Here is a 13813-nt window from a genome sequence, read left to right as displayed (position 1 = left end):
CCCAATGATGTTCTGTTTCAGGTAGCAATTCATTCTGTGCTTGAAAAACTTTTCAGAAGCATTTGGAGTTTACCCAACAGCAGAGCCCCATTTGCTATAAAATACTTTTTTGACTTTTTGGATGCCCAGGCTGAAAACAAAAAAATCACAGATCCTGATGTCGTACATATTTGGAAAACAAACAGGTGGGAACAAACAGTATGTGATTACTGACAGTTTTCAAGAATCTGGGACAGAATCTTAACCAAAAGGAGGGCATGGATAGTTACAGAAGGATTCATTATCCCTAGATCAGAATCTTTTGCCTTGGTAAACTATCATGTCCAAGCAGATTCTTCCTGTTACTATTTTTAAGCAAAAAACAAAACCCTTCCTACGCTGAGATCCCATTCTTTAGGATAAAATAAACAAACTTTCTTATCTTTAATGCATGAAAAAGACCTGGTAAGGAGTTAAATGTGGCTTGACCAGCAAAAGATGAGAATTTAGTATTTTGTGGTTTTATTATACAATTTTCCATTAGAGGATATTTAATCACTTTGCAGTTACCAAGCTATCTATATTCTGATTCTACGTAGACATTTCTGCTTTTATTTGAGTGAGTGCAGTACTTAGATATCATGAGAACTAGCCAAAGGACTATTTTATTTTTTCTAACATTTTACCTTAAGCAGAGGCAAGGCATCCAGATTTGTTCCAAATTCTTCTCAGTAAAGAAGCAGCTTGTTACCTCTATTTCAAATGCTCTGTGCATGAGGTAAGACTCGGTGTTAAGACATGATAGAACTTTCTGACACAATTGCAAGCCCTCCCGAACACTGAGGGCAGGCAGATCATTTTAATGAAGTATTAAAAGCTGAAGTGCCAGAGCTCTAGGTCTCCTCTTCTTCCATCGAATCCAGGTGTGTCCCAGCAGCTACCTTGGCTAATGCCCATCCTGTGCTCTAGCCTGTTAATCCCAGGTGCTGCTGCTGCAGGCTCCCATTTCACTGTGAAGATGGTGGCATGAGAGCAGGGGAGGTAGTCAGGATAGTAGAGCTTTGGAGAGGCCCAGCATCCTTATGATGGAGGTAATTTGCTAGGCCAGAGTTGAGATAATGGAAGGACTCTGAATGATTCCCAGGTTAATATTTCAAATATTTGAGCACCTACTATATGCCAAGCACTGTTAGGTGCTGGAGATGTTATAGTAAACTGAACAAAAGTCCATGTTCTCACAGAGCTTGTGTTCTAATGGGTGGATGAGATAAATGGGTAAATTGTAGTATATTAGAAGGTTAGTACAGGGGACAAAGTGGGAAAGAAGGATAGAGAGTAACAGGACAGTGGTCAGAAGGCCTCATGGAGATGATGACAGTTGAGTCAGGTCTTAAAAGAGGAGAGAGCATAAACCTTGAGACTGTCTGGCTGAAGACAGCTTCTGGAAGAAGGGCAACAAAAGCAGAAGTCCTGAGGTGCAGGCTTGCCTGGTATGCATGAAGACCAGCCAAGGGTGGGGATGGAATGAATAAGGTGAAGAGTAACGGATGAGGGCCCAGGCCCAGATCATGCAGGGGCTTTACCCGAGGGGGATGGAGAGCACAGAGGCTTCTGAGCAGAGGAGAGACCTGATCTGACTCTGTTAAGATTGCTGGTAGCTGTGGGGAGCTGGGGCTAATAACCCTGGTGGCTTAGGCCAGGGTGTAGCACTTAGAAGGGGTGAGAAGAGGTCAGGTTCCAGAGATGTGATGAAATGTTTTCATGGGTAACCATTGCCTGATCTAATGTAGAACTATCTGGAGAGAATTCTTGTCTTGTCACTGGCCACCTTCGGATTTCTCCTGTTCTAGTCCTCCCTTCTGTTGCACTTGTCAGTTTAACCCTTTCTTGTTCTGAATGATGCTGCCATCTGTTGCTTGGTATATTTGGCAAAGCAGACTTTCATACTTCAATAACAAGGGCAAAAACACCCATTTACAAACTGTGATAAACAGAGCATCCGCCTCCTACAAAGGGCTGTATTTGAAAAGAGATTTCTCTCTCGGAACAGCCTTCCTCTTCGCTTCTGGGTAAACATCCTGAAGAACCCTCAGTTTGTCTTTGACATTAAGAAGACACCACACATAGACGGCTGTTTATCTGTGATTGCCCAGGCCTTCATGGACGCATTTTCTCTCACAGAGCAGCAACTTGGAAAGGTAAGGCCTGGTTTTAGTATTTCCTAACATGTAATTCTGTTGAGTCTAAAGCATTCTTTCTTATAAACAGCCAAATAATAAACAATTGGTCTGAACCACAGCAGCTAAAAAGAAATAGTCCAAGGCAGTCACTGAAAATCTGCTTTTCTTTAAAAGCTGTCTGTTATTTTTAGGTTTTTAATGAAAACCAAAACAGACTATTCTACTGCAAAACTGTGCCTGTAAATACCTTTACCACAAATTATAAATTGTTTCCTAGGAAAACATTCTACAGACACTACTAAACTATAAACCCAAAATGAAACTATTGAAATTTGCTTAGCTAAATTAATCCCATCGAATACAGCTGATTCTTATGGGTGCCAACTTTCCATGTAGTTGAAAACTACCTGTAACTTTTGGGCTTCCCCAAGCCTTAACTATTAATAGCCTACTGTTGACTGGAAGCCTTACTACTAATAGAAAGTTGATTAACATGTATTTTGTATATATAATCTATTTTGTATATATAATATAATGTATTCTTACAGTAAACTAGAGAAAAGAAAATGTTAAGGAAATCGTAAGAGAAAATATATTTACAGTACTGTACTATATTGAAAAAACTCCACATATAGTAATAATTGACCAATATAGTTCAAAACTGTGTTGTTCAAAGGTCAGTTGTACACCTAAGAGTCTATTTGAATATAACAAATTGTTCATGGGGAAGAAAAGCTTGCCTGAGATTTCTACCACCACCAGTTTGTCAATTCATAATCAAAACATCAATATTGTTTTTCCTATGGTTTTCTTTGCTGAGCAAAAGCCTCAGGAAAGCAAAGAAAGATAAAAACACAGAGCAAACTTTGAAAGGGATGTTTTGGTCTTACTCAAGCATTCCAAATGTACTAAACTGAGCAATATCTGTATCTAATGGATTTCAGAAAGTCAGTGCTGAGCAGTGTCTCTTTGGTATATGGATTTTGAGAGAGTGCCTGGGGCAAAACGTGGTTGATGTTTTTTACAGGTGCCTCAGCCTCCTAGTCTGAATCTAAACTCACTCTCACCACTATTTCTGCAAAACAAACCTGTCTTTACTTTTGTCTTCCTAGCATCACCTTGTCTCTCAAGGTAAAGTCCTTTGCAGTTATCTTCAACTCCTTCTTCCTCCCTCCCAGTGGGTTACTACCCGCGGCCATTTCCAAAATGTCTTCTCACTGGCCTGCCCTACCCCTTCATTCCCCTCTCCACCCATATAACTGCCTCAGAACTGGTCTCCTTGGCTGTGCTGTCTTGTCCTCCACTTCTTTGTTTCACTGTGTCTCAGGTTATCTTCCTAAAACATAAATCTGATCTTGCCTGTCTCCTGCTTAAAAATTATAAATACTTCCCATTACCTGCCAGGTAAAATCTTCACAGTACCACATGGCCCTTCCTAATTGGGCTTCAGTTCTCTTTTCTGGCCTCATCATTTTCTTGCAAATTCCATATACCTTCTTTTACCTTTCCCGAACTTACCATGAACTTGTTGTCGTATCTCTTTCCTGTCTCATAACCCCTGTCTAGCAACACCCTACTTATTCTAAATTCATTCCCTCAACAAATCTAACTTCCTGATGTGTACAGGAAACTGTAGGAGACTGATCAGTCTAAATATACTTACTTTGTGAACTTTCTAGACACATTTCCCACTCCCTTTCTTCATTTGACCAATGCAACAAAACACACTGAAAGACACTAAAATGCTTAATTTATTCACAGTAAAAATGGTTAGCTGATTGATTAGCTGAACTATACCAAGAACATAGTAATCAATCATTACAAGAACCACATAAGGTAGTTATTATTACCCTCACTTTATGGATGAAGAAATCAGAACATCAGTTCTGAGAGGATACAAGTCTTGGTTATGATCCCTGATTTGTCCAACTCCACAGTGCTTTTCTTTACACCCTGCTACTAATTACTGGTATCATAGTAAGCACTGTGTAAGTTTGTCTTCCCAACTAGATTAGAAGCTTCTTAAGGGCAGGTACTGGTCGTCTTTGCTTTTTACATTCAATGCCTGCCACAGTGCCTAGCTAAATACATGTTATTGAATGAATGATCACAGGATTTGTGAGTTCTACTTAAACTGGACAAGTGCAAAAAATCTCAGTAATATCTCAGTGTAGGCATCCTTCAAAATGATTCAACCATTAATATGGCTATTCATGCCCTCAATACATTTAAAAATGTACTGGGACATTAGCCCTATCATTAACTCAGCTATCTTCCCGGAGTAGGAATTTTTAAAATTATAACTATTATATAAAAACATTCAAACTGACAGGAAACTTTTGTGAAATCAGACATCAGAGCCCCCAACATCATATACTTCCTTGAGAATGCTGGAAGATTTTTATAATCTAATAAAAGGGACAAGAAGAAAAATCCACCACCGCCAACTACTTACCACTTTCTTTGTTACATAAAGGGCTCAATCAGACCTACAATCAAGTCTTTTATAAATGCCAAAATTCACTGGTGGGTGAAGATGAGAGCAAGTGTTTTAATTCAGGCTTTTTACAACCATTAGTAATGAACTATGACTGAAATAAGTTCCATTGTTACAGTAACTCAAAATCATGCAAAAATAATAATTTTAGTTCTTTATGAGAGGAAGGCAGAATATATTAGCATTTAATCTGCCTGAAAATAACAGTGACTCACCAGAACTATCTGGATAGCAGTCAGTCATTCAATCAACAACATTTATGAAGGCCCACTGCATTAAAAAGCTTTGTTACTAGGAGGTAATGATAGTGGTAGGGGTTCAGCTACATTGGTACTATTATAAATTCCTTATAGTTTTTTACTCTTGGCCATGGATGCTTGTTTTTTTTTTTTTCCAGGAAGCACCAACTAATAAACTTCTCTATGCCAAGGATATCCCAACCTACAAAGAGGAAGTAAAATCTTATTACAAAGCAATCAGGGATTTGCCTCCATTGTCATCTTTGGAAATGGAAGAATTCTTAACTCAGGAATCTAAGGTATTGCTAGAAAGTAGAAATAAGATAATACTTGTTACTTCTTTTTTGAAAAGTCATTTCAGAATCTCTCAACAAGACTTTCTTTCTTTAAGAAACATGAAAATGAATTTAATGAAGAAGTGGCCTTGACAGAAATTTACAAATACATCGTAAAATATTTTGATGAGGTAAGATTTTAAACAACATTTAAAAAAAAATGATGTGAATCAGTCACCAGGATTTGGTTGTAAAGCATTCTACAGGTCTCAGGACAGCTCTGGCATCCCTAATGGCCAGAAAGGGAAGCCAGGAAGCCTGTCTGAGATGGGGGACCCTGGCACCCAGCCAGACCCTGCACGTGGCTGCCCCTCTTACAGTTTTATCATGCTGCCCACCTTTGGACCAGCCTGAATTTACATTTGAGTTAATGGGGTCTATAGCCACACTGACTCAAGATAACTTTGATAAGTAAGTTGTGGTCCTGTTAAATAGGGCCAGCTTATGCTTGATTGTAATCTGCTGAAATGAAAGCTAAGCTTGTTAAACTGCCTAGATTCTGTATTCAATAGGTATATGAAAGTATAACATATTTCTAATTTAAGCAACTATTTCAATAAACCATTCTCCTTTATGATTAATTCTCCTTAATCTGGATTTTTTTCTTTGGGAATTCACACAGACACAATCATCAGATGCGCTGTTTCCAAATATATGTTAATTCCCCCTTCCCTGATTCCCCCCCACTCAGTCATGCTGGGACAGGCTATCCATGTCAATGGTGAGAATAGCTCACCAATTCCATTTGCTACTTGAAGATCAAGTGAAGCGCTAAGGTAGGGTAGAGGCAATGAGTTCCTTAAACATGATAAGCATCCCTCTTTCCAGGGGCCAGGGGTTAGAAGGGAAGCATTGGGGAGGGATGGGGGGAGAGGAGGGGAGGGAAATATTCAACTCTGACCAGGATGCCCCTGCCTGCTGCATTTAAGAAGAAATACGTGCCTGCATGTTGGCTGCCCAGAATGCTTGCTGTGCTTGGAATGGCTGTGACATAATGCATAAATCAGGGCCTGCAAAAAGTCTGGCCCCATATTTGTAAGCAAATAGTTGGTATTTCTTGCTAGCTTCTATTTTAAGCCAAAGTGTTGTTGATCCTGTGATAATGACTTAGCAAAACAACTTGCAAAGTGAGTATGTAAATGATCGAAGAAAATGTTGGCATCTGTTTCATACAGATTTTACCACTCACAGCATCAGGAATGCAAAAAAACCCAAATTGTAATGCTAAAACCACAATATCTAAAATAACTGTTCTAATTGTCAACAGATTCTAAATAAACTAGAAAGAGAACGAGGGCTGGAAGAAGCTCAGAAACAACTCTTGCATGTAAAAGTCTTATTTGATGAAAAGAAGAAATGCAAGTGGATGTAAGCACTCTGGGGACTGGCTTAATCTGGCAAAACTCTTCAGACGACTTGGGAGCAAAATGGCTACTTGAGCTACTCTGTGTCGTTAATTTTTAAAGTTTGCACATAGGTTCCACTTTGAGCACTGTCTTTTAGAGACCAAGGCACATGCACAGCTTTTAGAAAGCATACCAACCTTGTGCCTGTGCATATCCTGTGGGAACCTTTCTGTAAATAGAGTTGAAGTGGTTGTTGCAAACAGCCTCCTTGTTTACAGAGAATACAGGGCCAGTAAGCAAGTGTCAGTATTGTAACTACAGTCTCCACTTAAGCACAATTAAATAAGTGGTTTTGTTTGAAAACTACAGTTATGTAGCACTTGTGACTACACTGCACCTCTGCAGAAAGGGGACACTGCCAATGATCAAAAGAAAATGTGAAATGAGTCATTTGAAAACAAGGTGGAGGTGTTAGGGCAACCTCGAGGATTTGCAGCATTGAAACTTTCCCCAGTAGTTCTTGGAAAAGCTGACCGCAGAATTTGGTAGTGTGTACACTTAGCATTCGTGAGTGTGTGTGTGTGTGTGTGTTTTTAAACCAAAAACTGACAGTGTTGCAACATTGTTGAAAGGGCTCGTGTTTTTCAGTGGTCACCGACTGCACTCCATCAGACTCACCTCCATTTCACTAAGGAGCTCTAAAGCAAGGAGAGTGAGGAGGCTTTATTTAAATGCAACAGCACTCACTTTGTCCTGATGTATGTTCCTTTTTTTTCCATTTTTTTTCTTCATTCTAAATGTATTTGATAGTGGACATGTTGGCTATTGTAAAAAAAAACAAAAAAAAAAAACACCAGTTTATTTCTGTCTAAAAACGTGGATCAAAACTATCTGTAGAACAGTAACTCACTCCCCTAATCCTACGTTTCTATACTTAGTGTCTCCTTGCTTTAGATTTCTGGTGAACCCTGTGGTTATAAATACTTGTGTGTGATTAAAAAAAAAAAAAAAAAGATACATTTTACATTTCATGAAATTGTTGTTCACACTGGAGTATTATATATGAATATATATATATTTGAGGCCCAAGGCCTGAAAAATATTAGTATACAACTTGGTATCTTAGTCTTACTATGTACTTTTTGATGAAAGTATTCCTCACAAGAGAAGGAATTCAAAATACTCATTTTATTCATGCCTTTCTTTTTAAAGAAGTCCCTATCCAGTTATACTGTAGTCTTTTTATTGCTGATTTTTTATTCCTGAATTTTTGCTGCTCATGACCAATTTTAATACCACTGTGTTTTCCTTCTATTAAAAGTAAAAAATGTGATTGGCAACTCTCAACTTTCCTTGTGGCACCTTTTACCCTTGGTGCTCCAAATCCCAGATTCAGGAGAGATATTTTTTCAAGTAGCAAATAAAACACTGATCATATAGTCCTTGAAATCATTTACCAACACTGTATGGGATATCAGGATTTAAATATGAATTGGTTTTCGAAAATGAAATTTTTCTTGCAAGAGTAAGAGGTGATACTGCAACAAACTGATCAAATAAGCATCACTGCCCTGAGAGGCACCTTCCCAATACCGTCACTTTTGACCATTGTCTGTCCAATGGACACACCTCAAAAATACTACCAAATAGGTTACTTACTTACAAGTATAAAGGTGAGAGGTCTGGTCCCTGTGTAAGGCTGCTACAGTCTTGATGTGAAGGCATTCATAAGAGAATAACAGGAGGACAGTTGAGAGCCAAGGGTAGGAGAGTTGCCCAAAAGACGTCCCCTTCTTTAGGGCACAGAAATGCTAAGAAAAGGATCAGCTACAGCTTTATCTAAGTATTTAGTAAATGCTACATGAGGGTGTCCCTGTCCAGCTCTCTGGCACATGAGTCCCATGTGGAGCGTTACCTCCTCTTCCAGGGACTATGCTGCTGGGAACTTTGGGCAAGTCACTTACCTCTTTGTGCCTCAATTTCTGTATAATATTTCTAACCTACCTCACTGAGGTGGTATGAAGATTCACTAATGTATGTAGCGTGTTTGTCAATCCTCCAGTGAAAAGCACGATCTAGATCACATTTTTGATCACATTAGCCAAATACAGTAAATGGCCAAATTAGATGTGTGCTGAAGACAATCAGTCACTGGGTCTACATTAAACAGCAACCAGAGAAACAAATGGCAAACAATTTCTATTTTCAAGTTTCTTTGCATATTTTTTTGGTGCAAACAATTCATTTATAAACTTTTTTTCCTAACAAACACTAGTGTCTACAGCAGCATTTAAAAATTAATTCTGTTACCTTTTCTGTATTAGGAATCTAAAGTCTATTTCTTATTGTATACTTGATTGAAGCTGTACTTGGAGATGAATGTTTTAAATGTCTATATCCAAAAATAAACATTTTGATGTAAAGGTGGCCTGTTTTTTTTTTCCCCCCCTTCAAATGTTCTAGTTATAATAGACTTTTTTATTCTAAGTGGCCCCAAGGAAATTATTTTTCAGAAACAAGGTGCCACTGCATATCTGAATAAGCAGTTCTATAATGTAGTAAGTAAATCCAGTTTCTTTTAAATGATATTAAGGACTGCTCCTCCACTATCTACCTGGACCTTTGATCCTGAAGACTTCTGGGTAACGAACATTCCACTTAGTTTGGAAGATTTGAGCTTCGCCTTGCTGATATGAAGTTATTCCAGCAGACTTCCTTAAAAAGAGGTTAGGGATGCACAGAGATAAAACATTTATAATAATTTGGTTAGATCCAAAACAGTAGGAGGCAATGTTACTTCTAAAGGACCCCACTGGGTTCAAGTTTTACAATGAATTGCCCTTGTTTTACATAACTAATTAATTAAATCATAGGATTTAATTATTTGTACTTTGTGGTTTTGAATTAGAATAGAAAATAACACTGAGATTTTTCTACATTGTTAAATACACAAGGTATGGTCAAAATAAAATTAAACACAAGACAATGTAGAAAAATAAGCTCTTTAATTATGTGCACACAGCTTTTAGAAAGGTAGCATTTTATATTTAGATGTCTTGAAGTTTTTTAAGTTTTTATTTATTTTGAGAGAGAATATCCTAAGTGGGCTCCACACTGTTAGCACAGAGCCCGATGAAGAGCTCAAAGTCACCAACAGTGAGATCATGACCCAAACTGAAATCAAGAGTTGGACGCTTTAACTGACAGAACCACTGAGGCATCCCGAAGTTTTGTTTTGTTTTTTAATGCTGCCTTTAAACTGTCATCTTTTTTCAAGAACAAGGTTTAGAACTCTTGTATACAGAAAACTGCAGAATGTTTACTGCCCATTACTGCCAAGCATCTTAAAGTGGCAGAAGGAATCAAACATGGGCATATTCCAGGTAAAATGCCAAAAAAAAATAAATAAAATAACAACTTGATTCTCTAATTCATTCTTTTTACCCCCCTAACATTCTCAAAAGGGCTGTCAATAAATACTCTAAACATCCTGGAGGGGTTTTAATGTTTCACTTGTCCTGAGCAGAATCCTAAAGTCCTGACACTGATGCAATGTAGCTGGTACCTTTTCTTGAGGCACATTAAAATGTTCTGGCAAACAGTAATACAGTATCTAAATGCCACATACATTAAAACTTCAAGCTTTATTGAGTCGCACTGATTTCATCCCTTTTGATCTGCCTTTTTTCCTCAAACATCATTCCCCAGGAGATCCAAGTTCCTCTAGTTGTTTCCTTTGTGTTGTTTCTAGTTCTTCTAGTCTTTTGCGAAGTAGAGAGAGTTCCCTTTGATGCTGTTCCTCCTTAAAAGCACCAAAAACGGAAGAAAAAAACAAAAAAGAAAAACAACTTCAGAAAAATAGCTGGAAAAGGAACCATTAAGGCAACAGCCTCAGTGCCTCTTTCACTCGGGCCCTAGAACATCCGGTAAGGAAAGGATGGCCATCTCGGCAACCGAGGAACACAGCAGCATGAGCGAGACTACGAACTAGTCCTTGCTTTTCTCCTGCCTCAGGCTCTAGCCTTAAGCAAAACCCAAAGTCTGTTCTCCTATCTAGGTATAAAACTCACTAATGCAGGGCCCAGGCATACTCATTTGCCAACTTTCTAACAAGGCTGGAGTTTAATAGCGGTTCATTATAAATAAAGCACTTGGTCTGCAATTCAATTCAGTGACTAAAATCTTTGGTGCTTACAATATTACAAAATGTAATTACTTATTAACAGCTCATTTTTTGAAAACCATCCAATCAGTCTGATTCCTTCAATCTCTCAAGAACCTGATACAGTAGAACAAGCCCAGAATTTGGAATTAGATTTACATCTGACAGTCAACTCTGTCACTTATGAGCTATAGGTGAAGTCACTTCACCTCTGACTCAGCTTCCTCATCGATGAACTGGGAATCATAACACCCTTCCCTCAAAGTATTTTCCATTAGGATTAAATAAAATATCATATGGAAAATGCATAGTGTAGAGTATTAGTAAATGCTGAGTAGTAGTTGAGTGAGTCAAAGACCCATCGATTAAGTTTTTTCTTTTCAACTGCCCAGTAGATTTCACTCCTAGCAACATCATTAAAGAGTAGAACAGAGTCAAATCCACTTTGCTTCTCCCGCACATTTCTATGGTAAGGAAAGATTTGAATTTTTAACTTTGAATTTAAACAGATAAAAATTAACAGAAATGTTGGTCCCTTTTTTTCTTTAACATAAATGCTCATACCTGCATATGAGGAGGAAATGACAGGTCCATGCCTGGAACCATGGCTGATGACTGAACACTGACAGGATTGATGGATGCTGTTGGAGGCATGTTAGGAACCAAAATTAAACTTCGAAATTCATTATGTCTTCTCTGTATGTCCTTTAGTCTTTTTTGAAGCCTTGTATATTCTTCAAATGGAACATTTTGTCTTAAAAAGAAAAAAAGTGTTTCTGTTCTTTAATACAGCTATACTCTGTTGAAGAACAGGATGATTCACAGAATTTTAAATTGGAAGAAAAGAACTTTAAAATTCTAAGATTTATCTGTATATAATACATATGTCAAATTCTTTTTATCTAGAAAGATAAACAGAAACATGACATCTTAAACATATGTATAACTGTTAGCACTGCTAGCTATCAATTCATTTTAAAGTTTTACTTGCCAATTAATCAAAGATTAAAAATCTTGTGACACTTTTACTTTCACTTGCACTCCACTCTCTCAACCCATGAATCCTGAAACTAAAAGACTCTTTAAACCAAAGGTGTGCCTCATTTTACTGAAGCAATCAAATGGTTGATCTTATGAAACTGTCATTTTTATAGGTAAAATATGGTCAAATATACAAAATGTTATACTGTTCAACCAAATTTTTAAAAACATTGCTAATGACAGAGATGAAGTTACCCAATTTTAGGGAAAATGATTTGGATGAAAAAGGTAACTTTTCAGGCTTTTACATACCATCACCTTTTTGGACATGAATTTTCTGACCATCAACCACACCAGTAATAAAATATAATCTTCAAAACCACTCAAAAGTCTAGATGATCTGTGCCATAACTGTCCAGTCTTGAATTGACAATATTTCAAAAGTAATGGTTAGAGAAGAGGTAGTAAATTAAATTTTGTTTTAGAATGAATTTGGTGGCTTCTTACTTTGGAACAGAGTATTATGAAATTGGCATGAATTCCACAGTCTATAAACTTCGGGTGTTCTAAAAAAAACAAATGTTCCCATTTTGGTAATAATTACACTCAAGAAGACCAGTGCACATTATAAAACATCACTGCTCGATATAGCCAATTTCCATTACAGAAAAATCTGACATGTTCTAAATGCTGAAGGCTACCACTAAAATTAGCTGAATTTGTAGAGTTTTTACTTATTTATTTTTAAAGTTTATTTACTTATTTTGAGAGAGAGACAGAGGGAGAGGGTGAGAGAGAATCCCCAGCAGGTTATGCACTATCAGCGCAGAGCCCAACACAGGGCTCGATTCCACAATCTGTGGAATCATGACCTGAGCCAAAACCAGCAGTCAGATGCTTAACAGTAAGATGCCTGACTGAGCCACCCAGGTGCCCCAAAAAGTTTTTATTAACATCAATCAAATAGGTCCTATAATGCCATTACCATTGAGTCAATAAGGTAAACTGTCTCTGCTCAGAAAATGCTAAAAACGCAGATTATTAGCTATGCTTGCAATGTAAATGAATATCCAGAAGCTTTGGTCCAATATTTTCCATACCAAGAAATCAAAAATCTTGATTCAAAGTTCTATGTACATTTTTGGAACTATGAAATGCTACAAGTATCTTGTTTCCATATTAAGAAATCACATCACTCCTGGCTACCAAAGCCGTGACCTTTCCTCTGAGTCCCAACCATAAACCAAATGCCTGGCATGTGTTAAACTTCTTANCTCATGTGCACGCGCGTGCACTCTCTCTCTCTCACACACACACACACACACACACACACACACACACACAAGAATAAACATTAAAAAAAAAAAGAATTCTTTTGAATGTATATTTTTTAATTTATTTTCAGAGAGAGTGCATGTGAGCAGGGTAGGGGCAGAGAGAGAGAGAGAGAGAGAGAAAGAATATCCCAAGCAGGCCCTGTGCTGTCAGTATGGAGCCTGATGAGGGGCTTGAACCCACGAACCATGAAATCATGACCTGAGTCAAAACCAAGAGGGTAACCCTCTTGCACTGGGAATGCAAACTGGTACAGACACTCTGGAAAACAGTGTGAGGTTCCCCCCAAAATTAAAAATAGCATTACCCTATGACCCAGCAATAGCACTACTAAGAATTTACACAAAGGATACAAGAGTACTGATTCACAGGGGCACATGTACCCCAATGTTTATAGCAGCACTATCAACAATAGCTAAATTATGGAAAGAGCACAAATGTCCATCAACCGATGAATGGATAAAGAAGATATGGTATGTATATACAATGGAATACTACTCAGTGATGAAAAATGATGAAATCTTGCCATTTGTAACAACATGGATGGAACTGAAAGGTAGTATATGTAGAATGTGAGAAACTTAACAGAAGACCACAGGGGAAGGGAAGGAAAAATAAGTTACAGAGAGAGAGGCAAACCATAAGAGATAGGCATTGAGGAGGGCACTTGTTGGGATGAGCACTGGGTGTTGTATGTAAGTGATAAATCACGGGAATCAACTCCCGAAGCCAAGACTACACTATATACACTGCAAAATA

General features: G+C 37.8%; 2 protein-coding genes across 2 annotated transcripts in view; one reads left to right on the top strand and one right to left on the bottom strand.

The window, feature by feature from the left end:
* Positions 1-8478, top strand: part of PLXNC1 (plexin C1) — a 147300-nt gene extending 138822 nt beyond the window's left edge. Inside the window, exons 28-32 of the mRNA XM_077772186.1 lie at positions 22-185; positions 2030-2177; positions 5054-5194; positions 5287-5361; positions 6498-8478. Coding sequence (XP_077628312.1) covers positions 22-185; positions 2030-2177; positions 5054-5194; positions 5287-5361; positions 6498-6602 — 633 coding nt within the window. The 3' untranslated portion in view covers positions 6603-8478. The remainder of the gene's footprint in view (positions 1-21; positions 186-2029; positions 2178-5053; positions 5195-5286; positions 5362-6497) is intronic.
* Positions 8479-8568: 90 nt separating this feature from the next.
* The window catches only part of CEP83 (centrosomal protein 83), a 150444-nt gene continuing 145199 nt past the window's right edge, over positions 8569-13813 (bottom strand). Inside the window, exons 15-17 of the mRNA XM_077772189.1 lie at positions 11303-11492; positions 10205-10378; positions 8569-9291 (exon numbers count right to left, since the gene is read on the bottom strand). Of these exons, the coding sequence (XP_077628315.1) occupies positions 10274-10378; positions 11303-11492 (295 nt within the window). The 3' untranslated portion in view covers positions 8569-9291; positions 10205-10273. The remainder of the gene's footprint in view (positions 9292-10204; positions 10379-11302; positions 11493-13813) is intronic.

This window comes from Crocuta crocuta, unplaced genomic scaffold, assembly GCF_008692635.1.
Source record: "Crocuta crocuta isolate KB4526 unplaced genomic scaffold, BGI_CrCroc_1.0 scaffold216, whole genome shotgun sequence".
Lineage (NCBI taxonomy): Eukaryota > Metazoa > Chordata > Mammalia > Carnivora > Hyaenidae > Crocuta > Crocuta crocuta.
This window is presented reverse-complemented; position numbering and strand designations above follow the sequence as displayed.